General features: G+C 43.8%; 2 protein-coding genes and 1 long non-coding RNA gene across 4 annotated transcripts; 1 reads left to right on the forward strand and 2 right to left on the reverse strand.

Moving 5' to 3' along the window:
- Positions 1–833: 833 nt before the first annotated feature.
- Positions 834–8,798, forward strand: LOC308112837. 2 transcript variants are annotated; one of them, XR_013935514.1, is made up of 4 exons: positions 834–1,143; positions 1,428–1,597; positions 1,693–1,889; positions 7,883–8,798. It is a non-coding gene; the product is annotated as an uncharacterized lncRNA (long non-coding RNA). The 2 variants fall into 2 exon arrangements; XR_013935515.1 differs by having other exon boundaries at positions 869–1,153.
- On the reverse strand, positions 8,330–10,476 carry LOC308112836 (adenosine receptor A1). Its single transcript, XM_080468599.1, has 3 exons — positions 9,849–10,476; positions 9,311–9,765; positions 8,330–9,199 (listed from the first exon to the last, which is right to left on the reverse strand). Exons 1-3 carry the CDS (start codon positions 10,184–10,186, stop codon positions 8,964–8,966), a joined length of 1,029 nt encoding a protein of 342 aa, XP_080324725.1. The 5' UTR covers positions 10,187–10,476; the 3' UTR covers positions 8,330–8,963.
- Positions 10,477–11,794: 1,318 nt separating this feature from the next.
- LOC308113014 (uncharacterized protein) lies at positions 11,795–14,570 on the reverse strand. Its single transcript, XM_080468892.1, has 6 exons — positions 14,454–14,570; positions 14,286–14,313; positions 13,419–13,626; positions 13,078–13,196; positions 12,663–12,819; positions 11,795–12,521 (listed from the first exon to the last, which is right to left on the reverse strand). The coding sequence occupies exons 2-6, from the start codon at positions 14,304–14,306 to the stop codon at positions 12,214–12,216; spliced, it is 813 nt and encodes a 270-aa protein (XP_080325018.1). The 5' UTR covers positions 14,307–14,313; positions 14,454–14,570; the 3' UTR covers positions 11,795–12,213.
- Positions 14,571–25,914: the final 11,344 nt, after the last annotated feature.

Genomic DNA, 25,914 nt, shown 5'->3' on the forward strand with positions numbered 1-25,914 from the left:
GCCTCCATGGAAGAACCGGATTGTTCGCACCACGTGTGTGTGTGTGTGTGTGTGTGTGTGTGTGTGTGTGTGTGTGTGTGCGTGTGTGTACAGTATGAATGTGTGTGTGTGTGTGTCCATTGTCCAATCTTCGAGAAAAGACTTGTGGAGTCTAAGCAGAGAAGTTGGACTATTGTGGTCTGTTTTGTCTCGGTGGTAAGTGTTTGAGGAGTGGGAGAACCCTTCAGAAATGTGTGCGTCGGCGTCTGTTCGGTCAGTTTGAGGACTTAGCAACTATTATCACGGCGGCGGCAGGGAGGCTTTAACCGTTTCAGCTGACGGGGACGGAGCAAGCTCTGCATTCTGTCTCTGGAGTTTAGTGCGACTTTATTTGAAAAGGAAATGTTTTCTACTTGCAGTGTATTATTAGTGAAGTATGTCTCTCGCTCTCTCTCTCTTTTTTTTTTTTTTTTTTCAAATAACACGCAGCATTTTCAAAATGACATCAGCAACAGAAGCGAGGCTCTGATTGGCTGGCTCGGCTCGGGATACCCGCTCAAGTACCAGCGATTGGCCTGCTGGCGGGCTGGAGAAGAGGTCGGCCATTTATGAACAGATGGATTTATGTTTTCTCTCCTAATGATTGAGGTCATCTGGAGGCGACATCTCACTGATCCAAGATCCTCATTGGTGTTCAACCCTCATGCTGGTGTGAGAAAGCAAAGGGAAACCTGGGAAAGCTGCCAAAGACGGAGGGGGTGAAAAAAAAAAAAAAAAGTGACATTCTGTGAAATATCCACCCTTCTTGCTCATTGATTCATTTAGCTGAACTCCCTCAAACCCCTCCCATTCAGGAGGGCTGATATTATCCTCCGTGGAGGGAGAGGACGAATTGAGGGGAGGATGGAGAGAGACGTGGAGAAAAGCAGGCAGAGCAGAGATGTCAGTGAGGACAGTAAGTCTGCCGTGGCGGGAGAACTTGACAACAAATGTCCAACAGATTAGGAGTTTGAATCTTTAATCCAGTTTGGGCTTTTTGAAGCGATTCACTGTGAGAAATACGACGAGATGGAACAATGTGGTGGAAGTGTCTGGATCCGCCGTCTCCCTCGCCGTCTGTCTGTTGCTGCTGCAGGATAGTACGGGGAGAGTGCGAGGCACGAGGTGTGTTTTGGTACGTTAGACGATTAACATGCAAACATTTCGCCGCGCCGCGAGCTGTCGTCACACTGTGTTTGTGTCGCCGCGTCTGCTGACGACAGTTTGGACTTCTCCTCTTTCTCTTTCTCGTCTTTCGGTGGGCACACTCTCTTTCTTAACTCTTTTTCTCTGACTCCTCTTTCTGTTCCTCCTCTCGCTACAACATGTCCCTCCCTTCCTCTTTCTGTCTCTACAACCCCCCCCCCCCCCCCCCCCCCCCTCCTTTTTCTCTCCTTCCCTCTTGGCAGCAGTGCCAAAGTGGGCAGGCAGACCGAGGCAAACACAGCTCAGGGCAGAGCAGAGGGCGATCCAAAGGCTGGCGAATTGATCATGTGTGTGTTTGTGTTTGGAACTGTCCCGTATCTCTGCGTTGGCGTCTTTAGCTCCGTCTCGGATCGAATACGCAGCTGGAAGTATCGTGAGTGTTGTCGCGGGTCTGTTTCGGAGCTTTTCTCTTTTTGTTGTGCGCCGTGTTTGATACTGTGGTTTGTGTGTGTTTTGTGTGTGTTACAGGGCTCAGTGTGAGCAGACGTCCCTCTGTCACCCGGTGTACGGACAGACGCACTCACGCCAGTAGGAGGGGATTGTGGGAAGGGGGTGTATCTCTAGGAGGGTGTGCTCCACTCTTCTCTTTTTCCTTCTTCCCGCCATCACGGCCCTCTTCTCCTTCAGTCCTCCGGCCCAGCCCGCCGCTAACATACAGGCTCCAGGTATTTTTCTTTTTTATCCCGCGACACCTCTTCCAGTCTTTTTTTTTTTTTTTTTTACTGCCCTATAATGTCTCTATTCTGGTTCGTCTCACCCTCTTCTCTGTCCTTCATCATGGTCTACCTCCTGTAAACGTGCCTGCCGTCGTCGGTTGCCACGCCGCACTCTGCTCGGCGCCATTTTGGCTCAATGGACATAGCAGGAGAAAGTTTTGGGAGCTCGGAGGGACTCCGTGACTCCCTGCTGACCATCCTCTTCGCCCTGCTTTCTTTGTCTCTCTCTGTGGTTCCCTGTCGGCCTCTCCCTCTCCCCTCTGCGCTGCAGGACAGCAGTCGCTGACAGGGTGGTAAACAGTCTTTCTCTGCCTTTCTGTACTGAACAGGTGTCTCTTAGGAGACTGGCAAAGAGGAAGGACAGGCCTTCTCATTTACTTATTGACCTCACCAGGTCAGCTGAGCTCCAGAGCTGTTGTTGTGTTCAGTCTGGTTTTATCTGCCGGCCTGCGGTGATGGGCTGTACCCGCCGGACAGGTGAGACGCGTGTCAGGTCTCTTATCAACCAGGGCGGTCGGGAGAGGTGACACGAGGGCAACACTTTCCCTGCGTTTGGTCATTCCTTAATACTCGGCTGTTGTTTGTGAGAAACTCGTATTATTATTATTATTTATTTATTTTTCTGTCTCTGCAGTCCAGAGGTGTGGCAGTGTCGTGTTTGTCCTGGAACACCACATCCTTGTCTATTCTGTACGAGACACTTTATACTTCGGGGAAAAACTCGAGGAGAAACGAAGTCGAGTCGGCTCAAAAAAAGAGACGACCTCGTGAAGAAAAAGGCAGATTTGTAAGCAGATACCACATTTTAACATTGACGTTGTTTTGTGGTTGTTTTGGGTGTTTTTTCTTCTTCTTGGTAGAGCGTGCCATTTCGATCTTTTTTTTTAACCACGATTAAGAAAACCTGAAGAAAATAAACCAGTCTGGCTTTGTCAGCTCAAAGAAAAATAAGCAAATGGTTAATTTTTAACAGTATTTTTCATTAAATCTACCCTCAATACCATCAAAAAAAAAGCAACATTGCAGGTTTCACCCTGCACTCGACAGAGCCTCTAACAGAATACGTTTGTTTAAGTATTTCCTTCAATAAGCCGACTTATCGAGAGCAGGTATACACTGAAATAGCTCTATAGTTTTTGTACAATGATGAAACTAACCGGGCAGCTTATCGCCAGCGCTGTTTCATGGTCTAAATAGGGGTTAGTATTAAGATGGCGCCATTGTGCCACGTGTAAACAGTGAACAGACCCTTTCAGCATACCCCTCACAATTTGTGGGCACGCTGCTTGTAATTCCTCAGCGTTAGTGCCTGCGATCTTTTTTTATATTGCTCGAATTTGTCACGACGTGGTTAATGATTTCAAAAATGTTGTGATCGCGTCCTAGAAAGAGCGTCTCTTTGTTGTATATTGACATGTGACTGTACAGAGGAAAATGTGCAGATAAAAAAAAAAAAAAAAAAAGCTAAGAGACAAATAGAGAAAACAAGAGTTAGAGAGACAGAAGGAGAGGTAGGAGTGGGAGAGCTCTTTCCCCGCCCCTCTCTTATCCTCAGATGAACTTATCGTGTTGCCTCATAATGTTTCTGAGTTCTTTTTTTTTTTTTTTTTTTTTTTCCTCCGAGAGGCAGTCAGGCTAACTTCCTGCATTCAGCCTCAGCATAGTTGATTGGTTGATATCTTGGCTGACCGGCTGCGGTTTGCAGCGAGGCAACAGGAAGTTTCTCTTCATATGCAGGAAGCTGCAGCTGCTTAGTCTTGAGATACACCACTTTGCACCGTGCACACTGGCTCTCTGTATACACGCATACAGGCGGGCTCACGCGTGCACGTAAGAAAAAAAAAAAAAAAAAGGGCATCTCTTCTTATCTGTTTGTGTCTATATGCTTTTCTACAGGAGCGTTTGCGTGGATGGCTCCGTGTGGCACTGCTAATTGCTATAACATGTGGGCGTGTAGTGACATGTCAGGCCAGGATTGTGAGCTATCGGAAACATTTGAAACCATGGTAACCACACATCTCATTAGCACATTAGCAAAAAGCATAGACAAGTGGAAAATAGATGTGTGTGTGGGGGGGGGGGGGGGGGGGGGGGGGGGGTTAATAGAGTGGATGCAGAAGAGTAAAGACATCCTCTTTCTTTATTTGTTCATTCAAGTTTTAGGAATCAAACTGGACAGAATTCTTAAAGAACTCATCACATCAACATAAACTCACCTGAAACACCTCAGACACTAAATTTTCCATCTTTAAATGTAGAAAGACTCCGTACACTGCCTCCGATTATTCACCTTAAGACTGTTTCTATGTGTGCGTGAGGGTGAGTTTATTGTCATAGTCATAACAATAGCTCCCATATGTTCCTCACATATGTGGGTCATGTTATCTTTTCATCAGCCACATTGCCAGACGGGTTTACCTCGCTCGTGTACCTGTCAGCCCAGCATTTGTTTGCATAGTTCTCTATCTCACAGACCAGAGGAGCTAATTGGACTGTAATCGTTTCCCTCTAATTAAGATTCAGTGAATCAGGATCAAATGTTGTTTATCTAATGCAACTGCGCCGTGTTATTTCTGCCATTGTACATTCTACGTGTAAGTACATGCACGTGGCAGAAGGTCCGTATACCTGCATGCATGTGAGCATAAGCCCCGTGTGTTTGCGCCTGGTTAATGAGGATATAAACAACATCGGTGCGGGCACCGTGCCAAGTGGGAATGGAGGACACTCTGTGCTCCCGTCCTTCCTTTAATGTAGGAATCAGGAATTCCTCAAGGAGTGAGCAGGTGAAAAAGCTGGTGCTGGGTAAACCCGCCGTAGTGCTTCACGGAGGATCAGTTAAACAAACTAGTCGTGAGTAAGACAAAAAAAGAGAAGAAGAAAGAACTCGGTTTGCGTCGTTTTTAACAGTGAGATTACTTCATCCTGCCGTCGATTGTGTGGCATAGTTCCTCTGCCATATCCAGCTCCCTGAGCGCTCCTTCCTCCTCCTCCTCCGCCTCCTCCTCCCCCTCTTTGCCCACCATCACCATGTCCTTACTCCCTTATTGAAATTCTGCCTGGCACACAGACACTGCCCATTCTTGGCACAAAGCTTAAAGAGAGAGAGAGAGAGAGAGATAGAGACAGAGAGAGAGAAAGAAACACACAAGAACCTGTACCAATCGTCTGGTGCCCCCACCGCTGTGTCTGCGACAGGCATTCATGCAGTCTCGCGGACCAAGGGACCAGGCAATCCAATAGGTATTTCCCTGTCTCAGCTTCCTGCAGTAATCTGCTCCAATTTTCAGGAGTTTTGCTGGCAACTGAGTGTGACGCGTGTGCTTTGGGATTCGCTAATGAATTTGTGCGTTTGGCTTGTTTGTGTTGCGTGGAGAATAAATCTTAACGAATCCAACGGCTCCAGTGGAGGAGAGGAAGCAGGAGGGCCTGTTGCCTGAATTTCTGCATGTGTTTTGATTTGTTTTTTGTTCCTCTTCTGTGTGAAACCTGTTCAATAAGCACTGGTAGAAGTTTTCTCATGGTTCAGTGAGAGAACGCAAAGCAGAGAAAGGGCAGTGCAGTAGGAGAAAGACGTGGAAACGATGACATTTGACCAAGACTCACACTATGGATCCTACAAATATGTCATATGCAACCATTTATTAGTAATATTTTGGCTAAACTCACAACAAGGTAAAATGAACACGCAGTGTGAGCAGAAGACCACCGTCGCTGTTGTGATAGTATTTTAAAAGATCTATTGTTTGTCTGAACTGTTCTCTTTGGAGAAAGTTTTCAGAGCTTACTGAAAGGGACAAAATTTCTACATGATGCAACTGAAGTCGGGTTTTGGAAATTCCACCGAAAACATGTGTGACTGTCACCTGGAGAAAGATGACTGCGCTAAAGAAGGAAATTGCCTCCAGAAAAACATATCCTGGTTGGTCACGGCAGGGAAGTGTTATCAAAGGGCACAAGAGGACAAGGTCTGCGTTTCTGGGCACAGACAGGATTCTGCTGATGTGCATTTTACAAAACACGCAGCCATATTTCAGCACATTCACAGACGGTCAGAGTGGCAGATGACATTAACTCAATTGGCCGCATTTCTTGCTTTTCTCATCGGCTCTTCAAGATCCTCTCAGAGGCCCCACAAGTCGCGTTTATTTTAGAGCCGTTGACAGAGAAAATGATTCGCCCCGGCCCGGCTGTGTGTGCCCTTTAGAAGTGCCATAGAAAATGTCCACAATCACAGACAACAGCGCCCAGTGGAGCTCACATGACTGACCGAGTTTGGCCTCAGTGTTTCCAAAACAGTCGGGGGAATGGGGTGGCAATTTATTGCAATTAACCCAGAAGCACAGAATTCTCCACAAGCATTTAATGTTTATTTATTTATTTATTTATTTCTGCTTTCTCCTGCTCAGATGTCTTATTAAATCTTCATTAATTTGACCAATTTCCCCGGAGCACACTGTGTCACATCGCCGCTGGTCTGCTCGACGTGTCCTCGCAGCGCAGCTCCAGTCAGGGGACGTTTCTTGGCGACCAAACAGAGCTCATAGATCTGTCACTGGCATGGTGGCAGACTTGGGCATCGTGCCAGCACCCCCCCTTCCCCCTCTGTCTGTCTGGTCTTCTGTAATCAGACTAACAGGGTCTACTGCATGCTAACTATGGCCTGGTCTGGACCCAGTCTCAGGGGTTGTGACTGCATGCTAATTTATGCGAGCGGTTTACTTTTCTAACGCCTCTTCTGCCCATCTGAGGCCCGGGTCTGGCGTTTTACGTCTGGCACTTATTAACCCTTTGACTTCGGCCACGCAGTCACAGTTGGCCAGTCCCAACCTCTCACCCGTCACTGGTAATAGTTTAGCCATCAGTGACTCGTGAATAAGCAAACGCGATTATTATGAAGTGACTGAAAGTTGAAGCGGTGAATGATTTGCTGCTGTCCGTGCTACTGAAGAATGACCGTGGCATGCTGCGTGCGATCGTACGTTTTCACACCGGACGTCTGATGAGTGAAGTTTGAGATTTGCTCTCTCTCTCTCTCGCTCTCAGTGATGGAGCGTGTCGTGTGGGTCCGTTGGCTTCGTCTTAGTACTTGGCACAAGGCTGGTTCTCCATCACCGCTGATAAAACAGCTGTTCTCTTTTCATCATGACACAGCAGTCTTATTAAGAAAAAAAAAACAAAAACAGAAAGGTAGACCTTATAGTGTTTTTAAGCACCTAAAATGGCCGATACGCAGGACGCCATTTTGTTTCCTTGTTGTGATTTTTTTTTTGGGGGGGGGCGGGGGTGCAGAATCCTAGCTTTGTGTTCAATCAGAGGCAGCTGGTGGAAGCCATATTTGCAGGCATCTCTGCGTGTACCTCCATCTGAGAGGCAGCAGCCAGCCTACACAGGGATACTCCACTGGAGTGAGCTCAGATTTTTTTTGGCAAAAACGGAAAAGGATTCCTGGCAGAGTCGAGCAGCCCTCTCTTTTTTCCTCTGTCGATCACATGCCAGAGTCTCAGGAAGCCAGTGAGTCGTTTGTTGGGCTTTCACACATTAGTACCCGCACTTTCCAGTGTCCGTTTACAAATTATTTGTCTTCGATTTGTTTAGATAGAGCGACCTTCCTGTTCAACTTTGCACCGAAAACCGCTGAACGGGTCGGTTTCTCTTTTGTGAAGAAGTCACGAGTCTCATAGCTAAATCTCGGAAGTTGAAAACTTGTTATGAAGCACCAACAGTTTCAGCCAGAAATTGTGATTTTTTTTTAAATGTTTTCCAGGAAGCTAATACGAGAAAACCCCCAAAAAACAAAAAAATCTGTCACTGGTATTAGGTGATAAAACACATATGTAAAAAAAACCTTATCCAGTGTTTCAGTGTTTCCACTGCAGGTATTTTAAAGAGCAGTCAATAAAGATAACCTTCTCTGTCTTCTCTTCTTTGTACCATTGCAGGAAAGTTACCTTTGCGGATCTTTGATGCTGAAGCAACGTGGATGCTGCCCTTGGGGCTGAGGTAGTAGATTGAATAGTTGTGGGGTTGTGCGACCTCTTTTTGAGATAACTATACAATCTACTGTCTTTCCCAAGGAGACAGCTGAGTCAGCCACTCACCGACTGTCATCTCCAGACGGGAAATCTTCCTGTCCAAACAAACAAACAAAAAAATCCACTTGCAGCAACTGACATACTGCTTACATGCTTTGTAGTATACCTTTTGACAACAATTACATTTCATATCTTCTAATAGGCGACGTTTGAATGGGGCTCTGACAGGGTGAGGTAGTAGGTTGTATAGTTTGGTGGGTGGGATTGTGCCCTGCTCAGGTGATAACTATACAGTCTATTGCCTTCCCTGAGGAGTTCACTGGACGCCCATCACTATTCAAGACTCCCGAGGCTCAAGTATCACGTTTATTCTCGTTTATTCTCGCATATAAAGAAGCAGGAGCATATGTGCTTAAGATGTTTCATGTCTGCAGCTGTACAGTAACCTCCGTTACAACATGTACTACTGAATAAAGTCACACTTGCATTAAATCGGTGGTTCTTAAGTCAGTAAGTTGCAGGGGGCTCTTCATCACACACTGCGGTTCTGACTGACTCAACGTCTCGTCCTTAGCCGGCTAGTCTGTGGCGCCCTCCAGTGGAGGCCGGGGGGAAGTGTTGGAAGAAAGTTTGTAACGATTTAATCATGAAATGCATTCAGGTTGTTTGTCTGAACTAACAAGACTTGGTTCCCCAAGAAAATAAATCAATTCGATAACTTCTCTGTGTTAGGATCACCATCCATGTGCTCCATGAAGCAAACAAGAGCTTCTTTTGCAAAATCATGACATGTCCTCAATTAAAACTTCTCTCTCTTTCCTCTATTATTCTCTCTGAACTGAATACAATATACCTCCTGAACGCTAGAAAAAGACGAAGTTGGGTACAGAGCTTTGAAAAAGACTTCAAACATTGTTGGACACAGTGATAGTCAGATTTTCTTTCATGAGAAATAGTCCCTTGAACTCAGGCATCAAACACGTCGCACTCAAAGGGACCTTGTGGTGCTTTGTTGAGGTGTGGTCCCCCCCCCTGGATTCGCACATCTCTGCGAGAGCGTTTCGTTCCCTGTTATAGACCACCAAACTGCCCTCTGTTCATAGTGATCGTTCAGCCTCACAAAGAAGCGTCTCCATATTTGACCATAGGCCTGCCGGATCTTTGGGATGCGGTAGGCGTAGAGCACAGGGTTGACCGCTGAGTTGGCATGAGAGAGGAGAATACCTGGAAATACCCGCAACGACAAATACAAGTTCAGAGGCTTTGATCAGGGTAATGAACTCAGACTATGATTGTGTAGGCAAGAAGGAGAAAGAAAAAGATGCTGTCACCTGCCTGTATAAACAGATCCCCTTGTGACAGCTTGAGGGCCCACAATCAGCAGGAGACAGTTCATCAGGTGCAGAGGAATCCAGCCAACCGTAAACAGAATGAGGACCAGCGCCAAGGAGTAGGCCAGCTTCTTCTCCTTGAGCAGCGAGGCCTGAGCTTGAGGGCTGCTGCTGTCCTTCAGCCGTCCATGCAGACTCCAGAAGATTCTGATGTAAAGCAGCGTCATGACCAGCAGAGGCGCCATCACGCATCCCAGGAAGTTGAAGTAGACCATGAAGGGAAGGGAAATGACTGAGAGGAAGGTGCATGGCGGAGAGATGAAGGCGGCGGAGGATGCATTGGCGGGAGAGGACTGATTGTTCCAGCCCAACAGAGGCGTGAACCCCAGAATGCAGGAAAGTATCCAGCACACAGACACGCCCAGCCACGTGCGCCTCTGTGTAGCCAGGGCTTTGTATCTGCGGACACAATGGAGGGAATCCTGTGAGGCCTGCAACATTTCCACCAGAGAAACAAAACAGGTTCAGAGTTCAGCGCTCACCTGAGAGGTGTGTGTAAACGCAGGTACCGGTCCACAGCGATGGCCAGCAGCGACAGCACCGAGGCCTGGGTCAGCACCAGAACCACACAGCTGAGCATCAGGCACAGGTCAGGGGTCAGTCGCACCCAGCCGTCCAATAGCACAGCCAGGGGCACGGCGGCCACACCCACCAGGAAGTCCGCCACGGCCAGAGAAACCAGGAAGCAGAAGGTGGGTTCCCGAAGAGAATCCCGGATGCCAACGCACACCGCACACACCACCAACCCATTCCCGAAGCAACAGGCTACAGCAATCAGCACCTCCAGCGCAGTGTAGGCCACCCAGGTCCAATCAGCCATCACAGCAGGGGGTTAGCGGGAATGACGCTCAAGTCCAGTCAAGCAAGTTTCCCCCGAAGGCAGCGTGCAGGTGAGGTGATATCAGAACGCAGAGAGATTCAGATAGCCTTTTGTTTCTCAGCTCCAGGCCACAAATGACCAAAGGGAAGCATTGCACAGACGCTTTTTATGTGCAAACATGCATGCGCTTGAAAGTGCACGTACAAAAAACAAGCCTACACTCCATAGAGACGCCATCTGTAGTTCATCAGCACTGTCCTAATGTGCCTCCTTTGAGGGAGGGACATCCCGATGAGCTTAACTCAACCTTTAGCTTTAAACACACCTTCCTGTCAGCAGGAGTGTTTACAGTCATCACTGCTGCTGCTGCTCCTGGTCACTGGAATTTCCTAAATGTTGGTGTGGCACCAGTGTTAGCAGGTGTTATCAACGAAGTAACTCACGTCTAATGAAAAGTGAAGAGAGCAATGTGATATAGCTCCATCTGAAATGTCACAGTGCATCATGTTTTACAGCGTTGGCAAGTCACAAATGATCTATAATCTACGTGAATATTTTCCCAATTTGTCTTAATTTGCTCCACCCACACACAAAATATTTGTACTTTCCATTTATCAAACTCATAAAACAGAAAAAAAAAAAACTTTAAAGTTGAAATTTAAAGGTGATATGACACTATTTTACCTGCCAGGCCCAGTCAAGATGAAACCGGGTTGTTTGTGACTAAACCGTGTTTATTTTAAAGTCAAAAGATCAAATTCTGTGCTTTGTATAAAGTCCAGTCAGGTTTTAACATGTTCTTTCTAATTTAGAAGAAATTCTAGTTTGTCACCCCAAAACACATTAAGTTTTATTTTGTGTGTGTGTGTGTGTGTTTAAGTGAGTTTGATTTTCCATACCTGGATAAGGTTTTGTGTATCAATAGAAAATGTGCATTTTCTGTACTTTTGCCAAAATGTGTGTTTTTAATCAACTTTTTACACAAGTTGAATCAGCGTTTTACTTTTAATAAAGTTCTTTTTTACTTCTACTTAACTAAAGAATTTTGGGCAAATCTGCCATTTTATCAGCTGATCTTACGTTGAAAAAGTAGGATTTGTGTTTCTTACGTAGCCTGATGTAGAAATGTATGTAAAAGCACAAAATCAAAACACTCCAGCAAAAGTTGATCGGAACTACACAATTATCCCACATGAGTAGATGAATGTATTTGATTTTCTTTACTTTTTCACAAAGTTTCGCTGATATAAACAAAAAGAAAAAAAAGAAAATAATGATCCATGTGTATTTGACACGTTAGTGATTTGCATGTATACATCTGTACAGAACAAAGTAATATTTACCATCTCCGCAGCGCTCAGTGTGTGAGGGGACTTTCAGATGTTACTGATTAACACGTCTGTTGTCTGTGGCGGTTTTTCATTGCATGCTCACTTTGCATAGTTTTGGGTGTGTGTGTGTGTGTGTGTGTGTGTGTGTGTGTGTGTGTGTGTGTGTGTGTGTGTGTGTGTGTGTGTGTGTGTTTGCTTTGGTTTATAATCACATCTTTGTGTCTTTGTGTGATCGGCACACTGTGTCTTTGTGCACCCAAACAAGTAGACAGATTCTGAGGTGTTTTTTCCCCATTTTATTTAAAAAAAGATATTTTGACACAAACAGATGATGTTTACACAAATTAATTCTGTTAAACAGTCTGAGCTTGTATCTGCGGAACATTGCTTGCTCGCACACACACACACACAAAAGGAAACCAGAACATTAATTCTGAGAATGAGTTAAGTTCTACTTATGAAGTAGATTTGACATGATAACCTTTTAGGTTTACAAAGTGAATGCTTCTCTTGGCCCGATTCTCAAGTTTCCCCCGAACTCCAGTGTGAAGAAGCTCTGACCTCCCTTGTCTATTCTTAAATACTCAGTATTTATTTGTTATTCAATATAACACTGAACATAAAGGACGTTAATGTGAAATTCGAAGTGGTTTCACTCATCCTTCATTTTCTTTCATTCTTAAACTACAATCTTCTCTACACTGCTTTGGAGTCTGCCTGCAGGCCTTTCAGTGTCTTTTCATCAAACTGGTAGGTGAGCTTCCTCTTCACTTTGTGGATCTCGCCGGTGCGGGAGTAGTTCCTCAGGGCCCGCGCCATCTTCTGGTAAGTCATGGTCTTACGATTCCCCTTCCGCCGGCCCCACAGCTGAGCCAGGCTCTCTTTGTTCTGCGAGGAGAACTGGAAGGTGCCTGAGGACGACTGGACCCACCAGATGCAGCTCCTCATCGACGGCGTCTGAAGCATCTCGAACAAAAACTGGAACAGCCTCTCCTTCCTCTTTCCTGATGAGGAAGATGAAGATGCCCATATAAGATGATGTTTTATTTAAGAGCGTGAAACTGTCAGTTTGATATTTGTGGCTGTACAGGAACACGCACTATATCAGTGAGTGTGTGTTTCTATTTCTATGTTTGCGTTTATACCTGACAGTGGTGCAAGAGGCAGAGAGTCTCTGTCCTTCCTGCCCCCCCTGTCAGAGGACGGCGACGGGGAATCTTGGTACTCGTGATACTGGGAGCCGCTTGATTGTGAATCAGAATCAATGTAGACGGGCGCCGTGTAGGACTGTGTGACGTGACCCTGAAACAAACAAAAAAAGTATAAATAATTTACAAACGCGACCGTCTTCATCAGTCACATATGCAGCTCACTCTTAAAGGTCAGGCCCAAAATGATTCCATATTCCAAATGATGACTAGCACATGTCTGCTCATCCTGTAAGGAGCGCCTCTTCCAGTGTGGTTGGCTTCTGATAGCGACGACAGATCACGTCCACCACGTGTGAAAGTACAAAAGTCAACCATACTCATACAGTCGGAATGAGCCTTTTAGACTCACCCAGTGGAGGTCATGGGAATTTGACCACGTTGGGGGCGGAGCTTGCTCTTTGAAGTCTTCACTTGGCGTGTGAGAGTCACAGTGCCACTCGTAGGCATGCTGACCCGACCAGCTATTCTCTGAGAAGAAACAAGAGCATCGTGATTCAGACAGGAAACGGAATCAGAATCAGAATCAGAATCAGAATCAGAATCAGAATCACACACACACACACACACACACACACACACACACACACACACACACACACACACACACACACACACACACACACACACACACACACATACACACACACACACACACACACACTTCCAGTATGTCTCATCACAGCTACGAACCGATGATCTTGCTGCCTTGGTGGGGGTGTGTTTGTTGCCCCATGGGGGTCAGGAGTGATGCAGGTGTGTGTGCAGGCTGCACGTCCAGGGAATGCTCCTGCAGGTACTCCTCGATGACTTCCAGGTCCACCTCGGGGCAGGAGGAGGGCACTGCCGCGCTCCAGGCCCCCCGGATTGCACTCAGCTTGATCTCAGTCACACAAGTCATCTGACGGGCACAGAGCAGAGTTCAGACATCACACACACACACACACACACACACACACACACACACACACACACACACACACACACACACACACACACACACACACACACACACACACACACACACACACACACACACACACACACACACACACACACACACACACACACACAATTGAAACAATTGTTCTGCAATGCATTAATTACGTTATGTCATCGATTTTAAATGACCAATGTCGTAAATGCCAACGAAAAGCTGTGAAATAATATTAGAATTTGGGGGAATATCACAGATGCATCCAAAATGACAGAATCATTTAATATAGCTTGCATGTGTTTTAGTATTTGTGTTGGAAAGGAGCCAGACATCAGCTCTGTGAACGTGTGTGTGTGTGTGTGTGTGTGTGTGTGTGTGTGTGTGTGTGTGTGTGTGTGTCAGTTTTGACTGGCAAATTTATGCAAGTATTTGTGTTTTCTGCAGTGTGGATAACAGTCAGATAACTGTGAAGAGCATTTTCATATCTGTCCTTACAAATAGGATTTTACCCTCATTCAACACATCAGCACAACAACATTTTGGAGCATTTTGCCATCAGTTTCTAAAACTATAGACACTCTCAGTCAACGCAAATGATAAAATATAAAGTATTGGAGACTCACCGTCTCGATTTCTGCCAACATGTTGAATCTGGAACGAGAGAAGCGCCTCTGTTAGAGTCATAACTCTGACAAACATGAACAGAGAAGTGAAAGAAGCTCTCACACAAACATGAACTAAGGCAGAGACTCATAGTCACATGACACAGGACAGAGTGAAGCTTCAGGTACCTTGTTGGCTCGGAGGTGTACTCCTGTGTCTGGTACAGTGACGAAGTATCCTCAGGCCGCTCAGGGTGGAGACATGAGGATGTGACGGCTCACCTGTGTGATGCTCCACCTGGAGTCAGCTCTCTTTATAGGTTTTATCACAAATCCTTCCTCCTGCTCTCATTGGCCTGAGGTGTTTGTTAAAGTGGGAGTGGTTTGGAAAAAGAAGAGTGATTTGAGCTGCTTGTTGATCTATTGTTTGATTTAAATGAATATTTAGTAAAGAAGTGTAATGCGATGGCAGGATTTTCTTTGTTTTTTGTCCACCGTTTTTTATTGGATTCATTATTTCACATATTCGCTTCAGTCCATGTTCATCACTTTGGTTCCTTTTTTTTTATTTCCTGGAGTCAAAACGTGTGGCGTGTCTGTGGTTTATTGTTTAATTGACACAGTGGGGTGAACGCGAGGTGAAGGGATGCAGATTCATGAGATTTATAAGTGTCAGGCTTCAAAGTGATTCAGAGAAGGACATATATCAAACTGAATTCAAACGGAATTGGAAATTAAAAATACAGATTGCAAGTGTCGAATTGAAAAGAACCACAATGACACATTCACGAGTTAATCTTTGACTCTCCCACCCTGAAATATTCTGTTGGCATCTGCACATATGACTTAGTGAGAAAGAATTGGACAACATTTGCAACTGGGAACTTTGACCCCAACGGTTAAACCACCCCGCCTTGGGTTGATCAATTCTGTAAAAGTATTCAGCGAGGTATCCACTGAATTTTATAAATGAGCTGTCTTATTCATTACTATTCAAAAACCCATTCAAACTGTATCTATTTCACTTAAATCAAAATAAATTGGTATTTTTAAATGTATAATATTATTTGATTCAGTTTCTTTGAGAAACTTGAAGTAATGTTATAAAGGGGCGACAATATACTATCTCTGACAGATGATTTGAGGGTGTCGATATAACTTGTCACCACCGTCAGTGAATAACGTTTGTTGTTTTTGGCCATACTGACATTGTTATACCATAATTATTTATAATGAGCTCTGTATAGTCATCCACTGTAAATCTGTAATGTCTCATAACCATAAAATATACAATCGTATGAATATGGTTTCACTCTTAATTCAACTAATAGTAACGTCACTACTGCAGGAAGAAACTGATCAGTGACACACAACATTACGTCACACATGTTCAGTTTTTATTTTTTTATGTGTGTTATTAATTCACACGTAGATTCCAGTACACAACTGGCAACATGTAGTGTGTCGTAGCAAAGGTGTGTGTGTGCGTGCGTGTGCGTGTGCGTGTGCGTGTGTGTGTGTGTGTGTGTGTGTGTGTGTGTGTGTGTGTGTGTGTGTGTGTGTGTGTGTGTGTGTGTGTGTGTGTGTGTGTGTGTGAAGGGATTTCCCCAAACCTTCCTTGGTCTGTAACTGCAAACTGAGCCTGCTGTAGAAACGGAGCTGCCGGAGGTCAACAAGGCTTAAACAAGTGTCTTAACTTTGAGGTGAAATGGGGCACTAAAGTCACTCTGAAAATGTAACCGCAGTCCAGAGTTCAAAAAAGAAAAAAGGAAAAAAGAGCTCAAATCAAAACCTGGAGACTGTGTCATGTATTTAGATGAACGGTTTGAAGGGATTTCTGCAGCTGCTCCGTCAATGAGGGCTGAGTTTTGAGAATTTCCTGAAACAGTCCAATGACACAGACGTCAGGTCAGCCGCACGCTCTCCTTGTTGGTGGGCGTGGACACGTACGTGTGTGTGTCTGTGTGTGTGTGTGTGTGTGTGTGTGTGTGTGTGTGTGTGTGTGTGTGTGTGTGTTAACACACCGATGGCAAAACGACACATTCACAGCACTGTAATGTGGAACATACATTTATTTCCAAAGAAATAAATGAACCTAAGAAAAATATTAAAAGGTAATTCAGCCTGGTATTTATGACTATAATAAATCCAAATACAATAAAAGCTGTGATCTTCTTAAATGGATGATTTACGACATGAATGTAACAGCAGAGGCAGCGGATATTTACACCCCGTGTTATACCCCCGACTATCATCTCTACAAGATATAAACTTAAAGTGCTCTCTCAGCTGTGGGGGCAATAACTTTACATGTCAAGGTTTAGTGCAGAAATTCATTACACTGAGTTATTGCTACAGACATCAGCACCGTAATTCATCGCAAAGGTTAAGGTTCATCATGGGTCCATATGTCAGTATGTGTGATGAGTTTGTCCTTCAGTCTAAGTTTGACTTTCTTTCCACTGATATCACTATTTTTCCTCTTTGTTTGTGATCTATCGATCACTCCGTGTACAAATTTATGTTGATTGCTTTGTCTATATGCAGAAGATACACTGTCATATATGCATATGTGTGTGTATATATATATATATATATGTGTGTGTGATAATATATATATATATATACACACACAGTATGTATGACATAGGCAAACCCACACTAACTGTTATTGCCCTCAGTGCGAGAACAAACATAGTTTTTGTTTGCTTTGTGTCCTGCTTCCTTATGTAAGGGTACAAAAAGAAAGTGTGCTGCAAAATTCAGACTCTAGAGAATATCTATGTGTTGTGCTCAGTGGCTTTAAATCTGAATTCTGGATCAGCCTGGAAACCTGTTTAACAAGTTTGGAAATTAAAAAAAAAAAAGTTTCTGTGAAGTGTCAGGAGTGTTTCCCGTTCATGTGACGTCACACGGCTTTTTCTTTTCTTTTTTTTAACCCCGACATTGTTATTTGTGAATAATAAGGAGAAGAAAGCACTGTCCTATGGGACATAAATAAAGCTGCAGCGTGGGCTATAAACTTAGTCATGCTTTGGGGATATTTGTTATTTTATCTAATACGTGCTTAAATTGCAAAAGTTATAACAACCTCCTGCTTCACTCCCACTGGATCAATACACACCATGTTCTCAATGTCAGTTTTTATTTTGAAATCACACTTTGAATCTTTTGCCTGGTCAGTCTATATTTACCAGAAGAGAAAAAAAAATGAACAGGCATGTGGTTCTGTTGAGCTGAGTGGTGGAGACAGATATGCAAATCTGATTTCAGATGAATCTTTTGTGTTTGATCCAGGTCCTGTTCGCTTGATCCAGATAATTATCAATAATAATAACAGCTGGTTTTCAGAGTGTCTCTGTATCATCGTAACCAAGACGACTGATTTAGAGACGTGGAAGGGATTTTAGAAGCGGGATGGTGTTTTCTCTCTGTACGTTAGTGGTGAGGATGATTTTCCCGATAGCTACTCTAATCAAACAAGAGACCCTAAACTTACACTCTCCCTGCAAGGTAAGGTGTCCAGTGTAAGAACTATAAGACAAAGAAATCAACTATGAGCACGTCTCCAAAAACCAGACGATATAGATAAAGATGAGAAGTTCACTTTTTTGATTCCAGCCGTTACATGAGAGAACTAGTTGGGTTAACATGAGGGTTCAAACATAAAGACCTGAGTAGTCGTGCATTTTGACTGCAGAAAAATGACAATTATCCCTACCAGAATCCCTGCGCGCAGTTTGCTTATTGAGGACTTTATTTGTAGTCTCGGAGTTTAAAGATTCCCCCTGAAATTTTCTAAGATTTAGGAGGAATTCCCATTACGTGGAGAAAACCTCCACAGCCAGGCCTTCATGCAGTGACGTGACAGTATGAAGTACCTCACCCGTTGCTGCCTAAAGCTACAACAGACCTGCACAATGATCATTGTGCACTGGTGGGAAATGAGTCAACAACTAATTTTCATGTTGTCTTGTGAATATTGTTGATGGATTTTTTTTTCAATGCAAGGATACTTTGACTGAATCAAATGCTTGTCCAAGTCAGTTCACGCTCACACCGACATTTTCATCAATGAACACAAACGCGTAAACTGAACAGACGTCAACTGTTCAACAAAATAATTCCCAGAGCGATGCTGTGTGCTGCGCTAACTGCATCATGAAGCTTGCTGGATTGTTGTCATGGGACTCAGAAATTACCGACAGCTTAAACAATGTATAAAAGGCGGCGAAACAGTAAAAAGGAATTTCTATTGTGTGCACATCAACCACAATAAATTGTGCTGACACAGCATTATAAAGTTTGCCCATGCCGCATTCACACTAAGTTTGAACTTGAATTGAATCACACCAATGTATTTCGAAGGTAAGGACAGTTATTTACTAAAGTGTTGAATATCTTTAGGTTATCTGTCAACATGTCAAATCATACAGGAAATAAAAATGTCGGTTGACCTGACTGGTCATGTTGATATCAGTGTCACATGTCGATATGATAACTGGCGTAACATTGTGAAAGTAACAGTGAAGGAACATAAAGTTGAAAGTACAGTGAACATTAAGAAGAAAAAAAAAAAAAAAAACAACCTCGGGAACTTTTGAGAAAAGACTGGATGAACATGTCTGGGAAAACCCTCGGCATTCACTGAAGTGATGACGGTTAGGATTCAAGTAACTCAGGCAGCCTGCACCTGGAGGACAGACAAGACGATAAGCAGACAGAGACACTGGACCTTTGCAGACACACACACACACACACACACACACACACACACACACACACACACACACACACACACACACACACACACACACACACACACACACACACACACACACACACACACACACACACACGGGCAGGTGAAGATAATCTCAAGTGTTTGATGAGGTGTTGCGTCACCGACTGACGGGGCTACAAAAGGCCCAAAATAGATAGTGCAGAATAGTTTCATTCTCAACACAGAAACCTTCAGGTTGAAATGAAAAGGTGATATCATTTCTACTCTCACTGCAGTGACCTCACATATTTAACACTTCATTATTTCTCTCCGTCGCTCTCTGGGGAGTAATCAGCGTGCGACATCAGGGCGTCTACCGGCAATAATGGTCCATTACTGTCATTGTGTTGCTGTTATCATTAGTTCTAATTAAATTGGCATGCTGCCCTGTTGTTCCAGCGTGTGTAACGGCGTCTTGAAGGAGTGTATGAGCGAGTGGGAGAAAGGCCTGACGTCGTAACGGTCCCAGTAAAGGTGGCTGCACCCAGAAGCACTGGGAAACATGGCTGACCATGAGTGTGCGGGGCCTCAAAGCCATAAAGACGGCCTCGTGGTGGACTTATCGGCTCTGACATCAGTTGCTGATGAGTAAGGGGGTTGTGCGTTGTTTGCGTGTGTGTGTGTGTCCATGTGTCCAGGTGTGGTGAATTTACAGTTAAAAGTCAAACCCCTGTAGATTAGCGAGGATACGCAAATCACCTGTACACATGCCGGCTCCCGGGAAATCCCCTGAAGCCAGCTCAGGTAGCGGTGTGTGTAGCATTGACATGATAAGCGTGTGGTTTTAGTAAGAATCCTAATGAGAACAAGCACGCGTGTGCCCTGAATTGATCCGGAGAGCTTCAACCTCGGCAATATGTGAGATATTCGCCTGTTCAGATTTGAAATAATCACCTCAGAGGTCGCAGACAGAGACGCCATTATCTTAAGTGCGTTGTTAAAGTTGCGGCAATTGTGTGGGAGTAATTGCATAATTGATGAAGATTTGAATAATTATTGAGGATCAACAGTTTGTTTTTTTTAAAAGCCTGTGTTTGAGGTTCACACCCATGGGTAGGGCCCCAGCGCAGGCCAGGTGAGCAGACCGTTGGACATGCTATGATGTTGGCGTTTACACTGTTGCACCAGAGATGCGGGAAAGTATGCAAAATCTGAGGTTGGCGCCTCTGAGCACAACCAACCCCTCCATCACGTTTGTCTTTTTATTTATTTATTTTTCTTCCTTTGCACTTCACCTGAAATCCAAACCGTAATTATTCAAGTCACGTGAATTTTACTTGCATGTTAGTCTTGATTATGGATTCTTATTATTATTATCATTATAGATTCTAACAGCCACGCAGGCGCTGAAATATGGTCCTGGTTGTGGAGGATAACACACGTCGGTCATTCGGGAATGCCCGAGATAAGGAATGGGATTTGGGAACTGTTGGGACTTTGCATTCCCACGGAAGATTGTTTGTGTCCTCCAGTCGGCAGTCCTCCAATCTGTGGTCTCAATAAACACTCGTAAAGCTCGCAGACTCACACACGAGTGCGCCAGCGTTATCGGAATAACACATAAACGCGAGTGTGAAGACTGTACATAAATCATGTGAGATAAAGGAAGGCAAAGAAAGAGCGAGGGAGGGAAACTTTTATCTGAGCGCCATGGATTAAAAGAAACTTCTCCATGAGATTTTTTTTTTTTTTCTCCAAAGAACACAATAAAAGGCCATAAGGTCTCTGATGAGCTATTTTGAAAGCGGTCCCTGCTGCACAGAGGAAAGCCCTCGCACGCCACACTCAGCAGATTCAAGCTTATTTGTCTGGAAACACGACTCGGCCAGGCCGCAGTGTGCCGAGGCCCCGCACACCTCCACTCCACAGCTGTCATCGGGGCCGGGTCGGCGAAAACAATAGCTGCCTTTTTTTTTTTTTTTTATTATTCCACGTCTGGACTTGTGACCTCATTAGCAACAAAATCCCTTCTCACATTTGATTTTTGTCAGCAACAAGTTAACCTGTACAACCAGATTTGAAGCTGCTGTTTTCAAGAAAACCCTCAAAGAAATTGATTTGTAATAATTGTTCAAATTGATTTTTAAAAGGTTTTCATTCATCAAGTTTAGAATCTCTTACAGGACAAAGAGTCCAGGTCCAGTTTGATGGATTGAAGTGTTTTATACAGGACCGGGTCTAGTTTTAAGGCTCAATTATTATTATTATTATTATTTTTTTAAGAATGTAAGTCCACTTCTAAAGGACACGCAGTTTACTTTGAAAGATTCCTGTTCAGATTCAAAAATTCTGATGTTTAATCCTTAGACCAGGGATTAAACATCAGGCCCGTGCGGCAAAACCTGCATGAGGCTCCAATCCGGCCCGACAAATATAGATTTGGTTCAACCTGTTTTGACATGTTGGAATTTATCTTATTGGTGTGATTAGAAATCCAATCCGGCCAAACGACCATCTGTTTTAAAGAAAACATACATTTTGGAAACTAATTTCTTAACATCAGTAACTACAGCAGAACATTGAGACCCGAGCTGAGATCTTGGCGCCACTGCCATTAAAGCTAGCAAACTAGGTGAGTTTGTAAAAATACCCAGAATGCAACAGCTATATGAGAGGTTTTTTTTTTGGTGAACTTTGCACCAGAAGGTTTTGTGAAAATTGGCTTTATGTTGAGATTGTTTATCATTTTCAGAAGTAATTCTTTGGTTTGGGTGAAAATAAGACATTTTCATCACGTATACTCCGCGCTACAACAAATACAATCCATAGAATCCATGTCTAGATTTGAATATCCAGGTCTAGTTCTAAAAATCCAGGCGTAGTTGAAGGAGTGAAACTTCTACTTTTGAGATTCCAGGTCTGGAATAGTCTGAGGGAGTTTATCAGTCCAGGTGTGGTTTAAAAAAGTTCAGATCAAAGCTAAAGGTGGTACAGATTTAGAAATCTGAATATTTGTTTGATAAGTCATTTTTATATTGCTCACCCAATTAGAGTTAACGCAAACTTCAAGTCTGGACAAAAACAGTTGTCATAAATTTCAGTGTCTGCAAAGGCACAGGGAAGGCAAACACCATACGGGTCCAGGCTGTCAACCCACACTGATGTTTGCACTTTACTAATGTGATAAATGTCTGTTTGGCATCGTGACGCTCAGTCAAGGATGGAACCCTCCTGGGCCGTCGGAGTGTTGTTTCTTAAATAGTGCATTAGGCTGCGTTCAGGGGGTGTCAAAGAACAATGGACTCAACGATTATCTGTACAAATTAGGCTTCGACGTGGACCAGAATTGTCAGAAATGATTGTCTCAAACAGATGAAAGTCCGGAGGGAATCCATGTGTCTGCTGTCTGATGAAGGAGAAGAAGAAAAAGTACAAAAAGAAAGAACATAGTGATGAAAAATGCAAAGAAAAATTCCAAAAGGGACCTAGTACCAGCATCCACAGCAGTTTGAACCGAATGAGGTTAAATCCATCTGAAGTACTTCCAGCTGGGTTTTTCTGCTGTGATTTCTGCATCTTTTTCGGAGTGCCCAGAGGAGTCAGGATAATTGTGTCAGCATGTGTGTACTCTACTCAGGCTTTGTAGTGTTGTGTGGTGTTATGTTCCTCTTTCCACAGAAGGGCCGTCGTTTCACTGACGATCGGATATTTATCACTTCTCCTTCGCTTGAAGTCTGCAATGGCCAAACTGTGGTTGGTCCAGTCAATTTTCTGAGCAGTTTAACTTGTCCGTCCACCACACTGCTGGTGTGTGTGGCTTCAATATTCCTGCTGAACGTCCAGTAACGCAGAACTATTGAATTAAACTAAATCAATGCGCACAGTGTCACGCGTGCCAGAACGTTGACTGCCAAAACTTCATAATACCTGCTGTAATATGGAGCTTGTAAAGGTTCGCCTCCCCCAACTCATTATGGTCAATCTCTGTCTAAAGCCGTGAGGAACAGAATGAGCTGTTCTTAATGCCGACCACATTACATCTTCAACTTGCAAATTTAGCAGAAAAACAATCTTTCTGAACCAATGGAAGTGATTATTCTCAGCAGGGGAAATTTAGAGAATTTTAAAACATGTGGCACAAACAAACGGTGGGCAGAAGCTGGGAATTATTCCTTATTATGAATATCAACATTTCTTTCTCTACAATAATAAACAAAACGATCATTATTCCAACTTTGAGGCTTCTGCAGGTATATATTCTAATACAAAGAGCGTTTTTTAATGATGTGTAGATTTGTGAATATACTGAATGTGTTGTAGAAAACTGCTAAAATACATCAATGGTTATTAAGCAGAAATTCAAATAAACCTGTCAAGCATAATAATCAACATTTGTAAGTTGTGATCACATCAGAAGCTTCTGAAGGGCGTCAAACTTTTTGTAGCTCAGGTGCCACAAATAGCCCAATTTCATTTAAAGTGGGGCTGGCCGGTAAAACAGTGAAATAATAAGCTTTAAATTTAAACTTTAAAGTTGTTCTTGTGGCGTACACATGATGAAAATGTCTATATTTTCACAAAACCAAACAATTACTATGGAAAATGACTACAAACTCAACATGAAGGCAATTTAAATGAATCCTTGATGTAAAATCCAGTGAAATGTCGAAAAAAAAAAAAAGAAAAAAGAATAATGTTCTCCAACATTTGTTGCATTATGCAGGCTACGAGGCTGATGTTAGTTTGGGGATTAAACAGCCTCAAATCTCATGTTTGAGACACGTAGTGTAGGATTATTTTTTATCAAAGCTGCAATAGCTGTTAGTGATGCAAATATTTATAAAGAGTGACAAGCAGATTGAGTTTTGGAGTGACACTGTTAAATAAGGATACAGGGTGTTGTTCTCTCTTTTGGCAGAAGATGGCGCCATTCTGTCAGCCAACACAAAAATCCTAACTCAGCGTGGTTGAGAGTTTGAGCTGAATTGTCAGAGCTAATGAGCTGGTTGAAACTATAATTTAAGGAGATGATAACTTTCATCTCTCCCGGGTGTCTCATTTCAGGTTTTAATAGCTGTAATCTTTAATCTGCTTTGCACGCCTCAAGATATGTGGAATTCTCTGACACTGGCGTGAAACCTGCTATAATAAGGCCCCTCATCATCATCTCCGGCCGCGTGTTGAGTCTCCTGCCTGTGCTATCTGGGTTCTGCATGAACGAGACTCCGTGGAGACAGTCCAACAGTTTCAGTCGCTGTTAACATTCCACATCAGTCTCTCGCTACGGTGACATGGCTGATACCATCAAGGAGGACTGCATGGGTACGGCTACAAAGAAAGCACAAACATCCATCATTCACACATGCATGCAGAAGCTCTCTCTCTGTGTCTCTCACTGACTGACACACACACACACACACACACACACACACACACACACACACACACACGCATGTGCGCGTGCGCAGACATGATCAGGCATTTCACACAGTTTCATTCCTGAAGATCAATGAGCTTCTCATCGGAAGAATCCACAGGTGGCACAGAAAAAAAAAACACAGGCCACATACAATCGTATCGAAAAGCACAGGAGTCCGACTGCAGCGCCATGGGCGTCGCTCAGAATAGCATCAAACAGACTGCAGCGTCTCTTTCTTTTGAAAGTGCACATGTGTGGACCTGCCTACTTTAGTCAACTCATTTCGCCATATTAACCCTCGTAGATCACACTGTCACTGCAGAGAAAACAAGAGAAGAGCGGATCGAAACGCACGTTTGACAACAGTGAAAAGTATAAAATAATGTCCCGCCGAGCTACTGTGGGTTGTAAGTTCAGGTCAGAAGGTCTCAAGATGAGTGATTTAAGGGTTCGCAGTTTACACAGATTTCATGAACAGTCACGAGAATGCACATGTTAGTGTAGAGAGGAGCCGGCGTGCTGCAGGAGATGTGAAGAGTTTTTGCAGTTGTGGTGCAAATAGTTGGCAAAGTGTTGGAAGGACAAAGCGAGCCCTGTTGAGAAAGGTCAACTAAATTAGCACTTATTAGCATTAGCCTGAGATAGTCTTGAGAAAGGAAAATAAAGCCACAGAGATTGGAGGCGGGGGGTCTGTAAACTTGGAAGCACTCAGATTACAGAAGGAAGGAGCAACAAGTGGATGAATGTCCTCGCCACACGGCCGCATCCAACTCATTTAGTCTCAACCTGAAGTGCTGGACATGACGTGGTAAATGACTCGAGATGTTACGGCATTTATTTTCCAGTAACTGCAGCTGAAAGCCTTACTGATCATGACCGGCTCACTATATTAAAAGCCAGAATCGTGTCAGTGTTACAACGTTACAGTCTCTTTCTTGCACTATAAGCGAGTAATGCCGAACGATTAGTCCAGCTGGACAGTCGCCGCTTCCATTCATCTTTTCTGGATGTGCTACCAAGAAGGAACTCTCATACGCATAATCCTCATGTCAATTAATAAGTACCCAGATTCTCTTAAGACATGCGGAAATAAGTGAATTAAAACAAATATTCAGTCTGATCAGAATTTGCTTTGGTAGTTAAGGCATGTTCTTCCGGTGCTCGCATGGATTTTCTCCAGTGTGTGTGTGTGTGTGTGTGTGTGTGTGTGTGTGTGTTTGTCCTGTCCAGATTACACCCTGCCTTCACTCATAGTCTGCCTGGATCAGCTCCAGCGCCGTGACCAAGATTTGGATGAAGTGATATAGAAGACGGACGGGTGTTTACTTAGCTGGGTGTTGGCTTCTTTTGGGATCGATGCTTTCATACTTTGTTTCACCAAGAATGTCAGGCCACAGATGTGATTAACTTTTTGTGTATACTTATTAAAGAGAATCTGCACAGAGATGATCCATCATAATTTAAATGTGATTAAAGTAAGTTAATGTGAGGTGACTATCCTCAGGTTC

This window comes from Lipophrys pholis (genome assembly GCF_963383615.2).
Source record: "Lipophrys pholis genome assembly, chromosome: 8".
Taxonomy (NCBI): Eukaryota; Metazoa; Chordata; class Actinopteri; order Blenniiformes; family Blenniidae; genus Lipophrys; species Lipophrys pholis.